General features: G+C 60.0%; 1 protein-coding gene across 1 annotated transcript; it reads left to right on the plus strand.

The window, feature by feature from the left end:
* Positions 1-552: 552 nt before the first annotated feature.
* On the plus strand, positions 553-18855 carry STAP2 (signal transducing adaptor family member 2). Its single transcript, XM_030540484.1, has 14 exons — positions 553-654; positions 9374-9445; positions 10093-10221; positions 10305-10361; positions 11125-11276; positions 11820-11951; positions 12402-12471; positions 13227-13329; positions 14004-14081; positions 14510-14626; positions 14964-15005; positions 16484-16561; positions 17478-17594; positions 17843-18855. The coding sequence occupies exons 1-14, from the start codon at positions 553-555 to the stop codon at positions 17899-17901; spliced, it is 1308 nt and encodes a 435-aa protein (XP_030396344.1). The 3' UTR covers positions 17902-18855.
* Positions 18856-20201: the final 1346 nt, after the last annotated feature.

Here is a 20201-nt window from a genome sequence, read left to right on the forward strand (position 1 = left end):
GGAAGGGCTCTGCTTTCCCAGGCCGGGGAGAGGGGGAGCAGTGGGGGGGGGGGGCTCTGCTTTCCCAGGCCGGGGGGGAAGGGGAGCAGGGGGGGTCTGCTTTCCCAGGCCAGGGAGAGGGGGAGCAGTGGGGGGGCTCTGCTTTCCCAGGCCGGGGGAGATCAGTGAGGGGGGGCGCTGCTTTCCCAGGCCGGGGGGGGAAGGGGAGCGGGGGGGGTCTGCTTTCCCAGGCCGGGGGGAAGGTGGGGAAGGGGGCTCTGGTTTCCCACGCCAGGGGAGAGCAGTGGGGGGGCTCTGCTTTCCCACGCCGTGGGGGGGGGAGCGGGAGCAGTGCCCCTCCCTGCAATCGCCCAGCGCAGGGCCGAGGCGGGGCCTGGCCGGCGCTCCCCGGCCCGTTCACCTGCACGGAGCCGGGCGGCCCAATCAGGTGCGCGCATGGGAGGGCCCGGCCCGGGCTGCAAAACCCCCACGAGGGCTGGTTTATTCTCCCCTGCGCTTCCTGCTCCGGGACTGCGGGCGCCGTGCGGGAGCCTCCCCTGCGCCCCCTGCCCAATGGCCCTGCTGCCCCCGCCGCTGCGGGGCGCCAAGCCCAAGCACAGCTCGCCCCCGCACTACTACGAGGGCTTCCTGGAGAAGAAGGGGCCCCAGGACAAGGTAGGGCCCCCCCTCCCCCGGCTGGGACGGGGCAGGCTCCGAGTTGCCAAGGGCTGAGCCATGGCCTTGGAACCTCTGGTGTGGTCTCTCCCCCCACCCAGGGCCCTGGCACGGAGAGATCGGGGTGGGGAGCCGGCTCTGGGCGAAAGAAGCTAGAGCCCCCCAAGAAGTGGCCCTGATCCCAAAGCCCAGGGCCAGGCTCGCCAGGACTCTGAGTCAGACTCTGAACCCCAAGCCAGGGCTGCACTTTGCAGCCGGCCTGGATCTGCCAGGTGCCTGCCCCCCCAAGCTCTGGGTACTGAGGTGCCAAGGGCACAGGCCTCCTAGAAACGCCTGCCGTCGCCGGATCGGGCTTGCCTAGGCGTGCTGTTGTTCCGGCATAACGATAGCCTTTTAAATCCACTCCCTACCTTCATCTGAATTAACTTTCAGGTGTAGACGATACCAGGCAGAAGCCAAATGCAAACTTGCAAAGCCAGATGTTACTGGCAGCCCCTATTTTCCAAACAGGCTAAGGCACAACCTCAGGTTTTGGGGTCCTTGGAATCCGGAGTGGATTTTTCTGGCTTGAGCCTGTTTCTAAGGGCTTGTCTAGGCAAGAACGTTGCACTGCTTTAACCTAAGGTGTGGATTTAAACCAGTGCACTGGATAGTATGAACCCACTGATTTCAGTTTAGCTCAAGCCCGTTTCGAATCGACTTTCGCTAAACCGAAATCCGCTTGGTTTAACCGGAACTAGGGACATCCACGCAGCCTCTGGCCCCAGTTTAAATTCACCCATTGAGTTTAAACCAGTGCGACTGTCTCAGCTAGCCCCAGAGTTGGGGCAATGCAAGCGGCAATGGCTGGGAAATCCTGGAGTAGGGGCGCACAAGGGAGTGCAGGGCCCAGTGGCGGGGGAGGGGGGTTGGACAGGTGATACTTCCTCCAGTTCTGTGGAAATGCTTTGTCTAGTCTGCCTGGTGAAGGCTCCCTGTGCTCTCCGGCGTCTGTTCCACCGCAAACCCTCCTCTTGTCGCTTTCTGCCACGTGGTTTGCCTGGGTCGTTCTTTTTGGTGGTGTGATGGAGTAGGGACTGTCTGTGTGGGGAGTGGGAGAGCAGGGGAGGACTTTAGGGGATGGACGATGCCAGAGCCTGTAACCTGAGCTAGGTAAGGGAGGGGAAAGGTCACCACCTTTGCCCGGGAAGGGGACAAAGGAAGGGAGTGGCAGGAGGGAAGCAGTTTGAGTTTGGGCTTGGGGCTGTGTGGGCAGAATTCAGGGGATCCTAGCTAGGATCCAAGCACCCTGAAAGCCCAGAAGGACTCGGTGGAGGGGTCCTGACTGTGCCTGCAAGCTCTGCTGTAACCTGTGTTCCTGTTGTCCAATAAACCTTCTGTTTTACTGGCTGGCTGAGAGTCACTGTGGGTCCCAGGAAGAGGGGTGCAGGGCCGGACTCCCCCACACTCCGTGACAACTGGTGGCAGCGGCGGGACGTACTGCACCCCGTGCACGGCGCTTCCTGCAGTAAGTGACTGGGGAGCAGTAAAACGAAGGGGTGATTAACCCCTGGGAGTGTGTGCCCAGTGAGAAGGACTTTGCAGTAACAGGGTCCCCCGGGGGATTGCAGCAAGCGGTCCAAGGGTGGAGGAGTCTGCAGCTCGACCCTGGCAGAGAGGTGGTGACCTCACGAAGGGCTGGTGCACTAGGGGTCCCCCTGGAAACCGTGGGGAGCGGCGAGCCCCCCGGCCTGTGAGTGGCCAGCAGGAAGATGTATGCCAAGCGGCGCAAGTGTGACCTGGTGGAGCTGTGCAAGCAGAGGGGGTTGCACCCGGGGAGGCTCAGCAAGGACCAGCTGATTGCCCAGCTGGAGCAGGGAGACCGCATGAATGAACGGAGCCCTGTCTCTGAGGGAAGCAGCCGAGCAGATGCAGCTCAGGCACCAGTGTCTGTCCCCGCTGGGAGTGGTCAGCTGGCGGACGAGGGCTTCCCGAGACCCCCCCTTCCTAGGCGTAGGGGAAGGGCGGGGAGGAGCCCAGTGTATACCGAGGGCACCGTGATACCCCTGGCCAGCAGAGGATCCGCCCGGCGAAGCTCACCCCCCAGCAGGGGATCCTCCCGGCAACGCTCGGCATCCGTGGAGTGGAGGCGGCTGGAATATGAAAGGGAGCTGAGACGGGAGGAGCTCGAGTTAAAGAGGAAAGAGCTGGAGGAGAAGGCGAAACAGCGTGAACATGAGGAGAACCAGCGTAAACATGAGCGGGAGGAGAAGGAGAAACAGCGTAAACATGAGCTGGACCTGGCCCGGCTGAGGAGCAGTGAGGCCCCGGCTGCGGTGAGTGAGGGGGGGCCCAAGCCTACAAAGAGCTTTGATAAGCACTTGCTGCCCCGGCGTAAGGAGGGGGAGGACATAGATACCTTCCTGACGGCCTTTGAGAATGCCTGCGAGCTGCACAGGGTTGACCCTGCAGACAGGATCGCAGTTCTCACCCCCTTACTGGACCCCACAGCCGTGGAGGTGTACAGCCGACTGAAAGGGGCGGAGGCAGGGGACTACGAACTGTTCAAACAGGCCCTGCTCCGCGAGTTTGGGCTGACTCCTGAGATGTATCGGAAAAAGTTCCGGAGCCAGCGTAAAACCCGTGAGGTCACATACCTACAACTGGTCAACCGGGCGCAGGGGTATGCCCGCAAGTGGACAGCTGGGGCCCAAACTAAAGAGGACCTGCTTGACCTATTCATACTGGAGCACCTGTACGAGCAGTGCCCGTCCGACCTGAGGCTGTGGTTGATGGACCAGAAGCCGGAGAACCCACAGCACGCAGGCCAGCTGGCTGACCAATTTGTGGACAGTCGGGCAGGGGATGGCAGGGAGGAGTCTCGAAGGAGCAGGCCTGCCTCAACGCAGAGAGAGAGTCATCCTGGGACCTCCCAAAGGGGGCCTATGGAGAACCCCCCCAAAAGGGGAACATCCAGCGGCAGGTCCCTCCGACCCACTCAAGGGGACCCACGAGATATGGGCTGCTATCGCTGTGGCCAACGAGGTCACATACGGGCCCAGTGCCCCAAGCTCAGGGACAGACCAAGCAGACCCAACCCACAGAGGGTGGACTGGGTAAAAACCCAATTGGAGGAGGGGCTACATTCCCAGGAAAGGGGGGTTGGCAACATACCACCTGTGGATGCTCCAGGCTCCGGGTTTTTGGTTTACCGGGTGGGCGCAGGGCTGCCCCTCCGGAAAGAGTGCATTGTTTCCCTGGAAGTGGATGGGAGGAAGGTCACTGGGTACTGGGACACAGGCGCAGAGGTGACGCTGGCCCGGCCCGAGGTGGTGGCCTCAGATCGGATGGTGCCCGACACCTACCTGACCTTGATGGGCGTGGGCGGGACCCCATTCAAGGTACCCGTGGCAAGGGTACACCTGAAATGGGGGGCCAAGGAGGGCCCCAAGGATGTGGGGGTACACCAATATTTGCCCACTGACGTGTTAATGGGAGGGGACCTTGAGGACTGGCCTAGTAACACCCAGAGTGCCCTGGTCGTGACTCGTAGTCAGAGTCGGCAAATGGCACTGCTCCCCGACAACGGGGAAGGTACTCGACCTGAGGTGCAGGACCCTAACTCAGGGAACGGGGAACGCCCAGGGGCACGGTGCAGAGAGGCTGCGGCCTCAGCCCCAGCCAGCAAGAGAGAGCCAGTCCCCATTCCTGTCCCAGCTGCTGAGTTCCAGGCCGAGTTACAGAAAGATCCCTCCTTGCGGAAGCACCGGGACCGGGCTGACCTTAGTGCGGTACAGACCATGAGGAGAGGTTGCAAGGAGAGGTTCCTGTGGGAGAAGGGGTTCCTGTACCGAGAATGGGCTCCCCCAGGGCAAGTAGATTCATGGGGGATCAGGAGGCAGCTGGTGGTTCCCCAGAAGTTTCGTCACAAGCTGTTGTACCTGGCTCATGACATCCCTCTCGCAGGGCACCAGGGAATCCGGCGCACCAGGCAGAGGCTGCTACAGAACTTTTACTGGCCTGGGGTCTTTACCCATGTCCGACAGTACTGCCAATCCTGTGACCCCTGCCAGAGGGTGGGGAAGGCCCGGGACAAGGGGAAAGCGGCATTGAGGCCTTTACCCATCATAGAAGAACCTTTCCAGAAGGTGGCCATGGACATAGTGGGACCCCTCAGCAAGACAACCCGGTCAGGGAAGAAATACATCCTGGTGGTGGTGGATTTTGCCACTCGCTACCCCGAGGCGGTGGCCTTGTCCTCTATCGAAGCAGACACAGTGGCAGATGCGCTGCTGACAATTTTCAGCCGGGTGGGGTTCCCCAAGGAGGTCTTAACGGACCAGGGGTCCAACTTCATGTCGGCCCTGCTCCGGTCCTTATGGCAGAAATGTGGGGTCCAGCACAACTGGGCCTCAGCGTATCACCCTCAGTCCAACGGGCTGGTAGAAAGGTTCAACGGGACGCTGAAGAGGATGCTAAAAACATTTATGAACCAGCATCCGCAAGATTGGGACAAGTACTTACCTCACCTGCTGTTTGCGTACAGGGAGGTGCCCCAGGAATCTACCGGGTTTTCACCTTTCGAACTGTTGTATGGAAGGCAGGTGAGGGGGCCCCTAGACCTGATGAGGGACGAATGGGAGGGGAAGGCCGCTCCCGAGGGAGAGTCAGTGGTGGAGTATGTCCTGACCTTCCGGGAAAGACTGGCCGAGCTCATGGGCCTGGCCAGGGAGAATCTGGCCCGAGCCCAGAGGAGGCAGAAGGTCTGGTATGACCGCACAGCACGAGCCCGTGCCTTCGCCACCGGGGATCAGGTGATGGTTCTTATCCCCGTGAGGAGAAACAAACTCCAGGCTGCCTGGGAAGGGCCCTTCAAGGTTATCAAGCAACTGAATGAGGTAAACTATGTGGTGGAGCTGTCAAACCGGGCACATCACCGTCGGGTGTACCATGTGAACATGATGAAACCATACTATGACAGGGGGAATGTGGTGTTGGCCGTGTGTGGACATTGGGAGGGGCAGGGAGATGACCCCTTAGTAGATCTATTCCCTGGGACAAAGGCTGGTTCCCCCCTGGAGGCAATTCCCCTCTCTGATCAACTGACCCCGGGCCAGCACGCTGAGATCAGGGGGGTGCTGCATCTGTACCGACAGCTGTTTTCCAATCAGCCTGGACGCACTAATTTGACTGTCCACCGGGTGGAGACCGGGTCACATCCCCCTATAAAATGCTCCCCTTTTCGGGTCACTGGGAAAACTGCCCAGGATCTTGAAAGAGAGGTCAGGGACATGCTGGCTTTGGGGGTGATCCAGCCGTCTTCCAGCCCTTGGGCCTCGCCGGTGGTGCTGGTCCCCAAGAAGGATGGGTCAATCCGATTCTGTGTGGACTATCGAAAGCTCAATGCCATCACCGTATCTGATGCCTACCCTATGCCCAGGCCTGACGAGCTCCTAGACAAGCTGGGAGGTGCTCGGTACCTCACCACTATGGATCTTACCAAAGGCTACTGGCAAGTGCCGCTGGACGCAGATGCCAGGCTGAAATCGGCCTTTATCACCCCTCTGGGGCTCTATGAGTTTCTGACCCTGCCCTTCGGCCTCAAGGGAGCGCCGGCCACCTTCCAGCGCCTGGTGGATCAGCTACTGAGGGGGATGGAGAGTTTTGCCGTGGCGTATATTGACGACATCTGCGTCTTCAGCCAGACCTGGGAGGACCACATATCCCAGGTTAAACAAGTCCTAGACCGACTCCGAAAGGCTGGGTTAACAGTAAAGGCGGAGAAGTGCAAGGTGGGGATGGCTGAAGTATCTTACCTGGGCCATCGGGTGGGGAGCGGCTGCCTGAAGCCGGAACCAGCCAATGTGGAGGTGATCAGAGACTGGCCTGCTCCCCAAACCAAAAAGCAGGTCCAGGCCTTTATTGGGATGGCGGGGTACTATCGAAGGTTTGTGCCCCACTTTAGTGCCATAGCCGGCCCCATCACTGAACTGTGCAAAAAGGGGAAGCCAGACAAGGTGATTTGGACTGAGCAGTGCCAGGAGGCTTTCCGGGCGCTGAAGGAGGCTCTGGTTAGTGGCCCAGTTCTGGCAAACCCAGATTTTGACAAACCCTTTATGGTGTTCACTGATGCCTCAGACACGGGACTGGGGGCAGTGTTAATGCAGGAGGATGAAAAGGGGGAGAGACACCCCATCGTGTACCTGAGTAAGAAGCTGCTACCCCGGGAACAAAGCTACGCGGCCATCGAGAAGGAATGCCTGGCCATGGTGTGGGCCCTTAAGAAGCTAGAGCCATATCTCTTTGGGCGACACTTCACCGTGTACACCGACCACTCTCCCCTGACCTGGCTGCACCAGATGAAAGGAGCCAATGCCAAGCTCCTGAGGTGGAGCCTGCTCCTGCAGGACTATGACATGGACGTGGTCCATGTGAAGGGAAGTGCCAACCTGACAGCGGATGCGTTGTCCCGGAGAGGGGACCCTGAACTTCCCCAGGTCACTGGGCAGAGTGACCCCGCTCAGTTCAGTCTCGAAGGGGGGAGAGATGTGATGGAGTAGGGACTGTCTGTGTGGGGAGTGGGAGAGCAGGGGAGGACTTTAGGGGATGGACGATGCCAGAGCCTGTAACCTGAGCTAGGTAAGGGAGGGGAAAGGTCACCACCTTTGCCCGGGAAGGGGACAAAGGAAGGGAGTGGCAGGAGGGAAGCAGTTTGAGTTTGGGCTTGGGGCTGTGTGGGCAGAATTCAGGGGATCCTAGCTAGGATCCAAGCACCCTGAAAGCCCAGAAGGACTCGGTGGAGGGGTCCTGACTGTGCCTGCAAGCTCTGCTGTAACCTGTGTTCCTGTTGTCCAATAAACCTTCTGTTTTACTGGCTGGCTGAGAGTCACTGTGGGTCCCAGGAAGAGGGGTGCAGGGCCGGACTCCCCCACACTCCGTGACAGGTGGTTGTTGGATGAAGTACGAGCCTGAGCCTAGAGATGCTGATTGACGTAGCCAGGCCCTGGATTGGGCCCGAGGTGCTGGGTGCCAACCTGACAGCCTGAGACGGGGAAATTCTCTTTCCAAACATCGCAGACAATCTGCTGCTGAAACATACTTGGATGTTTAAACGCATTTGCCTGGGCTGCATTCGTTAACCTGGTTGCATTTATGGCCCCTGAACTTTCCTGCCGTCTGGTTTGCTGAGGACAACTGTTTCTGGCATTCAGATCAGACGCCTGTCACATTCACGCCATAAACCTAATGGGACGGAGGGCGGGCGCTCTTCCAGTCAGGCTGTGTGACGCGCAGGCTGTTTGCCCTGGATGGGGTCTTTCACTAGCTTGCTAGCATTGGATAAGGACATCTCAGCAGGCAGTGTCATCCTCTTGGGATGGCTGAGATGATCTGGGGTCTCTTTAGAAGCCTGGAGAATTCTAGGTCCCCAGAGCTGTGAAGAGCGGCATTGTCCCGTTAGTATGGGGATGGGCCTTGACCCTGTACGTGTCCTGTAGGAATAACCTTCAAACTATACATTGCACTTGCTCAGCTCCTTTCCAGCCCTACATCTCAGGGTGGTTTACAGAGTTGGGTGAGGTGCATTAGCTACATATTAGAGATGGGGAAACTGAGGCACAGAGCAGAGAACCAACTTGCCCAAGGTCACCCAGTGAGTCAGTGGCAAAGCCAGGTTCAAAACCTAGATCTCCTGACTCCCAGGCCTGTCCTCTAGCTGTTAAATCCGGGACTTCAATTCCCGTTGTGCACAGCCACACGTGAGTGTGATGTCCCTGGTTCGTCTGACCGTGACATGGCTGCACTCATGTGATGCTGACATCTGATGTACACATGGCCTTGACATGTACTCACCTACGTGTGGGGCTGCTCTCCTGGTGAGCGTGAGCTGTCGGCACCCTTCTGTAGCGGCCCAAAGGGGCAGGATCTTGGCGTGTGTGTGCCCTCGGCGTGCCCACTGCCATGGGTGAATCTGCCGCCTTGAAGCACAGCTGGCCCAGGGGCCAGTGCAGAGCTGTTGGCAAGGCGGGCAGCGGGGGAAGAGGCAGCAGAACCTTTATTTTGGGTCACAACACTTTGCTGTTGATGGCAAACAGTGAACAACAGAGCCTTTGATATCTGAGCCCTCCCGACCAGCCCACGCGTGATGGTGTCTGGGCTCTGCCCTCCCCCACAGGCTTTGGCAGCTGATTCCAACTTGGGGCAGGGGTCTGCCGCGTCAGGCCAGTATCAGCCCGCACCGAGAATCCCCCCAATGGCAGCAACTGGCTCCCACCAGGCTGCCCCTGTTCCAGGGCTCGCACACGGCTGGAGAAAACACACCACAGTGCATCATTCAGGCCCTAAGGGATGCAAAGCAGCCTCCTCAGAGACCAATCCTCTGCCCCGGCGTGCCAGGCATGGGGATGAGGGCCTGGCTGGACCAGCTGCCCCGGCAGGACAGGGTCCACCATGCAGAGATGAAACCAGCCTGCAGGGAGAGGGGGTGGGCACTGATTCGCCATCCCCCCCTCCATAACATCCCGGGAACATCCCACTGCAGGTTCCTGGCCATGCCAGGTTCAGCACAGGGCTAGGGCATTGCTAGGGGGTTAGGTATCTGCACAGTGCATGGTCAATAGGTCGTTATTCCCTCCCTCGCTGCGGAGGCCGGGTGCGTTTGTGCCACTCACCTAAGCGACCCTCCCCTTGGCTGGCCCCCTCCGATCCCAGCCGCCAATGCCCCTTTGCTCTGTCCCTGCAGGGATATAAGAAATACTGGACAGGCCTGCGGGGGCTCACTCTGTTTTTCTACCATGCCAGCCGAGACGTGCAGGTAGGCAGGAGCTGCCCCATGGATGAGCCACTGTGTGGTACTCCCCGGCCCGACCTGGGAAAGGCTCGGGGGAGAAGAGGTGGAGTCTGTCTCCTCAAGGCCTGATTTTGGCAGGTGCCCAGCCACTGGGAGCTCAGCACCTCTGTGGATCAGGCCCGCCTGTCTTAACTCTCCTGGTGGGACATCCCTCCTGGGGAGACTCGGCTTGCTGTGGGTCTGCCATGCTGTCCGGGTGGCGAGAGCCTCGATCCCTCTGACCTGGGAAAGAGTCCCCCTCCCCCTCCTCTGCCCATGGGGACGGCCATTCCCTCGAGCCGCCGTTAAGGGCAAGGGGCTCGTTTAGCCTGCACGGCCATAAGCCTGGTGGCTGGGGAGCCAATTGGTGCCCACGGCAGGGGTGGGTTTGGTGACGTGGACACCAGCCCGCTGAGACCCAGCCAACTCCTGTCAGCCGTGCTTCTGAGCAGGGCTTGGATTGAACCAGCAACCCAGAAGTATTCACACACACCCATCCCAGAGAAGAGCTGGGGGGCAGCCAGCCAGGCAGGGCTCCCTAGCGGGCACCTAGGGCCCTGCTTTGGGTTGCAAGAGTGGGGCTGGCCGACACCCTCTCCCACCAGCACTGATCTGTGCTTTGCCCTCCGCAGTATGTGGAGAAGATCGACCTGGACACCTTCGTGTCCCTGACTGACAGCTACCTCCGGAGCGGCCCCAGGGCCAGCGAAGATGGGGTGGGGCTCAGCCTGAAGCTGAGGGGGCAGGAAGTGAAGTTAAAGGTACGTTCGCCCTGTGCGACTTCTGCCTCCCTCCCCCCCCCATGCTCTGGGTTTTACCCCACTAATTTGTGTTTCCCTTGCAGGCTGAGAGCCTGGAAGCTCGGGAGATGTGGAAGGGTTTCATCCTCACCGTGGTGGAGGTAACTTGCCCGGCTGATGTTAGAATAAGAAGTCCGCCCCCATGGCCTGCCCTCACCTTGGCCCCCCTCTGCCCGACCTAGCCTTTGCACCCCCAGATGCTCACCCCCGCCCCGCACAACCCACCCCACGCCCCCAGCCTACACACACCATTGCTCACCCCGTGTATGCCCCCCCCATGCTCGTTCCTGTCCTCCCTCCCCCTCCCCACACTCAGCCCCTGCCTGCCCTAGATACACTCGCCTGTACCTGCCTCCCACCAAACCTGCACGTGCAGACACAGCCCTGCCCTCCTGCCCTGCATCTTTCACCCCCAGGTATCCCGCGCGGCAAGAGCTCGTCCTTGAAGGACCCTAGAGCCCTTGTCCAGCCTTGAGTCTGTGTTTCTCAACAGCCCTGTCAGGGCAGGTCTCCCTCGGGTGCTCTGAGTCCATTCTGGGCTCTCCTCCCAGCAGTTCCCAGCCCCCTTGTCCCATGTCAGATTCAGCCCCTGGAGGCCCTTCGCAGGGAGCCTGCCCCCTGCTGGTCAGAGTCCAGGGCTCTGGCGCCGTGGCAGGGCTGATAGGGGAAGGAAGGTGGGAGCCGTGCTGGCGCCTCCTGCTGGCTGATTCGTGAGCCGCACAGAGAGCCGGTCTGAGGTCCCCCCGGGCCAGGGATGGGAGCAACGCTGGGGTCAAAGAGGGAGGAGTCGGTGGAAGTCTGGTCTGTAGGCTGTGGTCACAGCACGTCACGGGGCAGATTCAGTGTGTCGTCCTGTCCCTGCAGATGAAAGTCCCCTCCAACCTGACGTTGCTGCCCGGCCACATCTACATGATGTCTGAAGCCCTGTCTAAAGAGCAGGAGCGACGGGCCGAGCTGAGCCAGTGCAGCACCGTGAGCTCCCTCGCCTATGAGTCAGTGGAGGAGCAGATGCCGGAGTGAGTGGGGCCTGGGCCGGAGGGAGAACCCAAGGCTGTCGTGGGCAGGTGCCGCGGGCGTGTCGCTGGCATCCTCCATCCTGCCATGTCGTGCCAGGCCAGGCTGCCTGTCTGGCATCCCCCTCCCATGTCAGGCAAGGCCACCAGGCCAGCCTGTCCGGTGTTCCCCCATCCTGCCCTGCAAGTGGCCCCTGGTGCTTCCCCTGGCAGCGAGTCCCCTGCCCCGGCTCATGCCATCCGACGGCCTCCTTGTCCAGTTCTCTCCCACCCTCTGTCCATGCTCTGGGGCAGCAGAGCCACCTGGCCCCGTTACCTTAGCTGCCCCTGCTAGCGCCAGCCCACGGTGGGGAATTGGGCAGCAGGGGCCTTGGCTGGCTTGCAGCTCACAGTCCCCCCGTCCTGGTGGTCTCAGAGCTGCAGTAGCCCAGAGGCTCTGGACCATGGGCCAGTGAGTCTGGGGGGGAGGGGGGTTGAGAGTCCCAGGTCACACAGGGAGGGTTTGGTGCATTAACTGGGTCCTGTCCTTTCTCCTGTGTTTCCCAGCTGCTATTTCAAGGTCTCCAGGACAGAGGCCCAGGTGCTGCTGGAGAGGAACCCGGACTGCGGTAACATGCTGCTGCGCCCGGGGGGCGACGGGAAGAGCATCTCGGTGACCACGCGTCAGATGCTGAACGGGTGAGAAGGCAGGGGATGGGCGGGGGCTGCCTGCTGGGGGGATGGGCGGGGGCTGGAAGGGGGCTTGCCTGACTCTAGTGTTTGAGGGGGTGCACATGGGGCTGGGAGTGTGAATCTTGGCACTAGTGTTGAGGGGGTGATCCCAGTGCACACGATGCTGGGAATGTGAATCCTGGCACTAGTGTTGAGGGGGTGACCCCAGTGCACACAGGGCTGGGAATGTGAATCCTGGCATTAGTGTGTGTGAGAGAAAGAGGGGGTGATCCCAGTGCACATGGGGCTGGGAGTGTGAATCCTGGCACTAGTGTTGAGGGGGTGACCCCAGTGCACACGGGGCTGGGAGTGTGAATCCTGGCACTAGTGTTGAGGGGGGAATCCCAGTGCACATGGGCTGTGATCACAAGCTGTGTGAGGGTTGGGTTGAGCAATCTCCCCATCTTTCTCTTGCAGCACGCCGCTTGTGAAGCACTACAGAGTGAACCGCGTGGGACAGCAATACGTCATCGACGTTGAGCAGCCGGTGAGTGGGCCGGTTCTGCATCTCCACCTTATGCAGAGACCGAGACCTGGGTCTGGGCCCCAGGGGGATCAAACGGCTCCCGGAAGCACAGCCACCAAGGAACATCAGGGTGATAGTAGGCATAGAAGCCAGGCCTTGATCACCTATGCTACAGGAGAATCTCCATAAGCTCTACAGGACACAGGACACACACACACAGCTAAGCAGTTCCAGGCAGCATTTCCCAGCTCTGCTCCCCCATTCATCCCTATATCATGAACCAATGATATGGCAAATGGCTCATCAAGATCCCCCAAAAGCCACAGGTGTAGAAATAGGAATAATCTCAACCGTTACACCAGCTAGGATAACAGAACCAGGGGCTGGCAACCCTCATGCTGCAGGCACACACTGGCTGCCAGCTGGGGGTCAGGCAGGATATTTCCCCATGGAGATATTGCACAGGTAAATGCATTATGGCGGGCTTGCGCTTGTCACCAGGAGAGGCTGTGTTCCAGCTTGGATGCTCCATCGGCCCAACAGGCTAAGATCTCTCTGAGGCAGGGGACGACTGTCTGCAGCTCACGGGCTCTTCTGGGGCCATTGCCTCCTCCCAGCAGTGACTGGGGATGTCAGCTAGGAGCAGAGAGCCCTGCAGGCTGGGAGCAGGAGCCCCGAGGGGGTTGTGCAAAGCCTGGTCAGTCCCTCAGTGGCAGGGGCCTGAGGGTGGCCAAGAACTACTGCTGATAGGATCTCCCCCCGCCCCCCCCCCGCAGCACCACTGCTCCTCGCTATCCGAGGTGGTTCAGTACTTCGTCTCCAACACCAAGAAGACCCTGGTGCCCTTCAGCCTGGACGAGGACTACTCGGAGAAGTTAGGTGGGTTTCCCCAGCCTCGAGGGTTCCGGGTGCGAATTCTGGGCACGGGGGCTGGGTTTGCATGGGTGGGTGAGCCAGGTGGCAGTGCAAGGGGCACCGATACGGGGATGTGGCAGATACCTCAAGGGGAGGGACACCTGAGTGTGGGGGGGGAAGGGTGCACATGGGGGAGGATGCATGTACATTGGACGGCTCAGTGTGGGTGGGCAATGGGGGCTGGGTGAAGAGGGCTAGCAGGGTGGGCCCAGGGGGGCACGTGCATTTGGCAGTGTGTGTCTGGGAGAGGGTGCCCGGACTCGGGGCCAGGGGGGTGGGGGGCAGCGGGGAGGACATGACTGCCGGGTGGGGTGAAGTGCTGATGCCTGGAGTGTATGTGGACGTAGTTCAGTCCCTGGGCCGGGCTGTGCGTAGGTGACCTTGGCTCATTCTCCTCCGCTGCTTGTTTCCAAGCCCAGTCAGCCCTCCCCGGCCAGGCCCCTTCCTTCCCAGAGCTGCCCCCCAACACTGGGTCTCCCTCCCAGAGCTGGGATTCCCCCCTACCCCCAGCCACCTCTCCTTCTGCCCCCTGCCCTTATGGGTCTGCCCAGCGTCCCATGCCAGCCTCATGCTCCCCCATGGCCAGTCCCCCCGTCTCCCCAGCTCTCAGACCCATTTGTTTCTGGCGTGTTTTGCAGAGTTTGTGGAGACCGATAAGGAGAACGGCGAGAGCGTCTGGAAAGCATCCCTGCCCCCCTGCCCAAAGCCCTCCAGAGGTGAATGTGCTCAGCCTGCTCCAGGCGCCTGCTCCTGGCTTGTTCCTCCAGGGCTCAGGGCTGTTGGGTTGTGAAGAATCTGCATGCGGGGCCCCACAGACCTCCCACAGCCTGGCCCCAACACACCTCTGGAGAGCTGGCACAGGGTAGCTGTGAGCTTCCCCCCACAGCAGTGCCCCACCCCTTCCAGCTGGGACCCCAGCGCTGCGAGCTTCCCCCCCACAGCAGTGCCCTGATGTCTGTTGGCACCATTTGGATGTTGCATTTAACATGTTCGCTGTGCCCATCCCACACTATCGCATCCCTCACGATACCCCCCCCACTCTGACCTGGCCTGGGCGGCTCACCCAGAGCCCTGTGCTTTAATATCTGTATTTCTGCCCCTTGCCTAACCTTGTGCCTGTCTGGTTCTTCTGCTGCTGCCAAAGTGGATGCAATGATTCCGCCCAGCTTCGGAAACAGTGCCCTGGTGAAGCCCCCTGCCCCTACCCCTGTGTTTGAGATGAGGAAGGAGGATGAAGAACAAGCCTACATGAATGACGAAGGTGAGCTGGAGTTTGCCCTGCCTCGGGCCCCCCAAATCTGGGGAGATTGGGTCCTATCCTTGTGCTGGCGCAGCTGGGTAAAATCGTGCTCCCTCTGCTGGTGGGTGAATAAAATAACACTGGCCTCATCGCTGAGCCTGCCAGGGCCACGCTGGTGCAGTTACTCAGAGGAATCTCTGGTGCCGCATGGAAGGGCACAGTCCCTCCCGAGGAGGGACAGGCTGGCACCAGGGAATGGGACCTTGTACTGGAGAAAAGTCTGGGGGAAAAGCCAGTCTGCGATCCCAGCTCAGGCACCCCCTTCCTTCCCCTTCTCTCATTCGATTGTGTTTTCCAGATGTGGCAGCCATCACGGGAACAAAGGCAAAGTCAGCCAGCTGTGAGTAAACAGGCGATTGTGCAAGACCTTTTAGAATGGAGATACTGTGTCACCACAAGAGGCTACGTTGCTACAGAGGATGAGCCCGGGGTCTTGTCCCCTGCCCTGTCCCCCACACCTGGGCTTTGCACTCCCCTTTTCCCCACGTCTGCCCTAGGGGCAGGGAAATGCTCCTGCCACATGCAGAATCTGCTGCCCCAGACCAGCCATACAACTGGGAGATGCAGCACCCCTGGGAGCCCAGAGGAGGGTGAACGGAGCCAGACGCACTGGGGGATGCTGGGGGCTGTCAGGTCCACTGCTCTGCCCGGAGCCCCGAGTGCTCTCCCAGAGGTCAGGGACAGAAAAGGCTGTTGGACCCTCCAGTCCATTCCCCATGGCTCCCAAGGTGGGATGGGTCCTGTCTAGTGCTTCCATCACCTCCCTTGGGAGACTGGTCCCCAGGCGGCTAGTGTAGGAGAAGGAGCTGCTCTCTGATGGTGATTGGCGAAGGGGGGGAATCCCAGGGAAAAGAGAGGAGGCAAATCTGCAGGACATGAGGGGAGAGGTGAAAGGACCAGCAGGGGCAGCCTAGCACGACCAGGGCACGGGTGGGTTGGCCTAGCGGGTAGGACCAGAAGTCAGGCCTAGTGGTTGGAGCATAAGCAGGGCTGGGTGGTTGGTGCAGGAGTCAGCCAGGCTAGGGAGCAGAGCTGGAGTTGGAAATCAGGAGTCAGGCCTCAGGGCGGAGCTGGGGGAAAGCCAGGAATCCGAGTCAGAGCTGGAAGCAGGGAACGAGAGCGGGGTTGGTGGCGGCGACAGGCTGGGTGCTGCCACCTGGCACAAGCTGCTTCCTGGAATTTCCTCCACGCTGAACTAGCGTGCCTGGGCCCATCAGCGGTTTTGGGGGGGGCTGCCAGTTGGGTCTTCCCTGGGCAGGGGGCTCAGAGTGTGGATGCAGCTCAGGGTGGGTAGCATCTGAGCCGGGTTCTCATCCTCTGGATCCCTCCCTAGCCTCCTGCTGGGGGAGGGTGACACATGGCAGCCTGGCTGGGGACTGGACGGGAGCCGCGATGCTACGTGGCCCAGGACTGCTGGAAACTGCATCCTAGCTGCCCAGGCCCAGAGCCTCAAAGGTCTTCAGGTGCCCAACTCCCACTGAAATCGGTTGCTGGACTGGGAGTTGCGAGGATGTCACAGTGGGAGGGCACAGAGAGGGAGGGTGGCTGGGTTAGGATGGCCAGATGAGGGCGAGGAGCCGGGTGGGTGGCCTCCATCCTGCCAAGGATGCTGACCCCATAGCCCTGCTTTCAGGGGTGGTCCTGGGCCGCTCAGTTTAACTCCAGCTCCAAACACTCCCAGTGCTCAGAAGTGACTTGATTGGGGTGTTCCTTGGCCTCTCTCTCTGGGGCGGATGCGGGGACGAGCTCTGGGGAGTTAGGGTGGGGGTATGTGCTGGGAGGAGCCAGCGGACTGAGCGTCTTCCCTTTTGCTTTCAGCCCCAGCGGGCGCCGTGAAGGTGATATGGGGAGGGGGCGGCCAGACCAAGGCGCTGCCTTTACCAACCGGCAAGCCAGGTACAGCCATTGCCAGCTGCTTCGGTGCCCACCCCTGTCCCCCCAGGGCTCTCTGCTCTCCACCCCCCACCCTCAGTGCTCTTACCACCCCCCTTTCCCGTCACGTTTGCCAGTGCTCGTGCCCAAGCCCTCGGCTGGCCGCTGAGGACGCCCCTGCTGGGGCAACGAGGGGTGCAGGTTCCAACAGGATAAGCCTAGTTTGTCCCACACTCGCTTGGGGGCTGACCTGGCTCTGCTCAGGCCCTGGGAGCCACTCGACTTGCCTCCTCCCCCAGCCCCACTGGCCCACGCAGGAGCAGAGACTGCTGTCACACCTCGGGGACTTGGCAATCCCATGGCAAAGCTCATTCTGCCACCATCTCCCTCTGAGTCGCTTGGCCAGGCCAGTGGGGAGCAGGGTGGGTGCAGTAGAGGTCTCCGGTGGGGGTGGGGGGATGTGCCCGAGCCAGAGTGGAGATAAAGGGGGACCTGTCCCGAGTCCCTAGGGTGCTTTCACTTCACCGTCTTGAGTTGGGACCCTGGCGTCCAGGAGCCCTGTACAGCTGTCTGAACTGAGACCTGACCTCCAGCAGTGTGGGTAATAACCCCGAGTGCTTCTCTGGCCCTTCCTGTCTGTATATCTCCACAAACACAGACCCTCGGTATCACCAGCCACATGGTACAGAGGGGGGAAACTGAGGCACAGAAAAGGGAAGTGACTTGCCCAGGGCACCAGGCGTAACGCCCAGGTTCGCCGCTCCCTCCCATCCCCCACAGTGCGCTGCAGGATTCCCCAAGGGCTACCCATGCAAGCAGATCCCAGGCTGTGGGAGTCATGGGGAGGATCTCCGGCCTGGGAGGTGGAGCGGGATGGGGCCAGAGGCGAGGACGGGGGCTCCCATGCTCTGATGACCAGCTCTGCACTCTCTATTCCCAGCCACTAAAGGCCAGTTAACCAGGAGTCCCAACAGCCCCAGCAGCACCCTCAACCTACGGAAACATGGTATCAGCTCTTCCCGCCAGGCCACCTCATGGGTTGGAGACTTCTCCCCAGGTAAGGGGGCTCCCTGGCCCAAGAGACGGGGCTGCATGTGGCCCACTGCCCTTGGCTTTCAGTTGAGTGTAGCATTGCTGGTTACCGTGTGGCCAGAGCAGGGGTCAGAGCCAGGAGTCCTGGGTTGTGGTCCCAGCTTTGGTAGGTGGTGGTGTCTCGTGGCTAGAGCTGATGACAGTAAGTCAGGACCCTTGGGTTTTAGTCCCAGCTCCAGAGGGGTCCTGTACCCACCTTCTCTCTCCCCATAGACATCTCAGAGGAGCTGGCGCAGAAGCTACAGAAGCGAAGAGCCAACCTTGAGAACTGAGCCGATGGCCTGGCAGGCGAGGAGGCGTCTGCTGGGGACACAGGGTTCCAATCCTCTCGGGGAGCAAAACCTTGGCCCCCAACCTCTCCTGGCTCTTGTGCAGCGTTGATCACGTACCCAGGGCTTCTCTGGCCCTTTCCCAGCACCGTGAAACACAGGTTTATAGGGCTCGCAGCACCCTCTGCCCAACTGCAGCCCCCCTGAGATAGCCTTAGCTCTGGGTCCTTCACAGTGATTTTTCTAGGGGCAAGGCTGCCACCTTGCATGGGCCCTGGCTGTCCCCCTTCCATGGCTCAAAGTGGCTGCCCCTTAGCCTGGTAGGGTGTGCTCTGTGGGTGCCACATGCCTGGACAAGCAGCAATGGCCAAAGGGAGGGAAAGATGCCCCATGGGTGCCCTCGCCACCAGAGAGGAAGCTAATCCAGACTCCGGCAGGCTGCGACTGGCCCTGCCGCAGAGCAAGGGGGTCTCTGCGGGTAACGCCCGAGCACCTTTAATAGCCATGTGATTCCCGCAGTCCCAGGAGGGCTGTGGGCAAGGGGCTAATCCCACCCCCAGATCAAGGAGGAAGTGTCAGGGGCTGGGTGCTGCGCTCAGCCTCATTTGCCTAGGCCGGGCCCTTTGGATGCTGCGGCTCAGGGTTAAAAGACTTGGGTGGCGGGCGAGATGGGCGACGCCTTCCTATGCCGTTTGTTTAGGGGTGTTTCACAGTGCGGTAAACCAAAGGCAGAGCTGGGGGGCAGGAGTGGCACACCTGTGGCTGGCATGCCAGGGGGCCTGGAAGCTAGAATTATGGGGCAGTGGCTGGCGGGAGGCGATGAGGTCTGGGAGGATCCCTTTTCCAAGCTGAAAAGTCCGTCACTTCAACCTCTCTTCCCATGGAGGCTGTTCCAGCCCCCTAATCATTTTTGTTGCCCTTCCCTGTATCTTTTCCAATTCCAATATCTCTTTTTTTTTTTTTTTTTTTTAAATGGGGCAACCAGAACTGCAGGCAGCATTCAAGGTGTGTCTGTATCATGGATTTATAGGGTGGCATTGTGATATTTTGTCTTATCCCTTTCCTAATGGTTCCTAACACTGTTTAGCGTTTTTGACTGCTGCTGCACATTGAACAGGTGTTTTCAGGCAATGATCCACACTGGCTCCAAGATCTTTCTTGGGTGGTAACAGCTAATTTAGATCCTTAATTTTCCTAATTCCCTTTGTGCGGAAAAGATCCTTCATTCCTCTCAGGGTGAATCAGTGTTTTTCCAAATGGCAAATTCCCTTTAAAGCCTCAGCTGTGAATCATTCCCTCTCCTAGGCCAGGGCCCAACCCAGAACCCCCCTGCAATTCTCTGATCTGTGCAGGCTGCCTCCCTTCCCTTCCTGCTAAGCCCTGCAAGCAGGGGGCCAGAGCGACTGGCCTGGCCTGTGCACCGGACTTTTCCAAGCAGTGACCTGGGCAGCTTGTCTTTGGCACGTGCCATGGTGCGCAATGATGCTGGACCTGGTGATGCAAGGCCCGTCCCTCTCCATCCTGTATGTTGCCTTGAAAGCGGCGGTGCCGTGCCGCTGTATGCCAGCTGAGGACGGGCTCATTGGCTGGACGGGGGCCTGTGCTTTTGAAAAGATTTGTACAGTGATTGTTACCTACTTTGCATACATTGCTAATAAAAGTGACCGTTTCCCCTCGACTCACCGGTGCTAGCCCCAGCCTCCTGCAGTAGCAGCCATCTCCGAACTGCGCACGTCAGCTGGGGAGAGGGGATGGGGTGCAGGGGCTAGAGCAGGCGGGTAGGCGTCAAGCCTCCTGGCTTTGAAGCATGGCTCTGCGACTGCCATGCTGTGTGACCTTGGGGGAGTCGCTTGTGATTTTGGGGTGCCCAACCTGAGACCGCTTGGGCTTGGTTTTCAGAAGGTCTGAGAATCCCGAATTCCTGTGGAAGGCAGGGGGAGGCTCAGCCCTTTTAAAGAGCAGGTGCCAGCTGCCTCAGGTTGGGTACCCAACAGCCCGGGGCCCACTTGAGAATTTTTGGGCTTCCCACTTTGGGCCCAAAGCCAGGCTGTACACTGGGCCTTAACTAGCGCACGAGCTAACTGAGAAGGTGCTTTAGGAATGGTAGGATGTGACTGTCGCTATGAAAGGAGGCGGGGGGGGTAACCATGGGGGCGGTGGGTTTACCATGTTGGATTCCCAAGGGGCGATGCAAACCAGCCAGGGAGTTGCTTTGATCTCTTCTCCTTGATGGGTGTTTTTCACTAGGTGACATGAGGTGTTCAATGTATAAAACATCCTTGACTGGGTTCCACCTGCACCAT

Source organism: Gopherus evgoodei, chromosome 22 (assembly GCF_007399415.2).
Source record: "Gopherus evgoodei ecotype Sinaloan lineage chromosome 22, rGopEvg1_v1.p, whole genome shotgun sequence".
Classification (NCBI taxonomy): domain Eukaryota; kingdom Metazoa; phylum Chordata; order Testudines; family Testudinidae; genus Gopherus; species Gopherus evgoodei.

Bases quoted from the DNA above. Each gene is read 5' to 3' on its own strand.
- STAP2 (XM_030540484.1), top strand. From the start codon at position 553: ATGGCCCTGCTGCCCCCGCCGCTGCGGGGCGCCAAGCCCAAGCACAGC. The intron at 10,362-11,124 runs GTAACTTGCCCG...CTGTCCCTGCAG, and splicing joins TCATCCTCACCGTGGTGGAG to ATGAAAGTCCCCTCCAACCT. The intron at 11,277-11,819 runs GTGAGTGGGGCC...TGTGTTTCCCAG, and splicing joins GTGGAGGAGCAGATGCCGGA to CTGCTATTTCAAGGTCTCCA.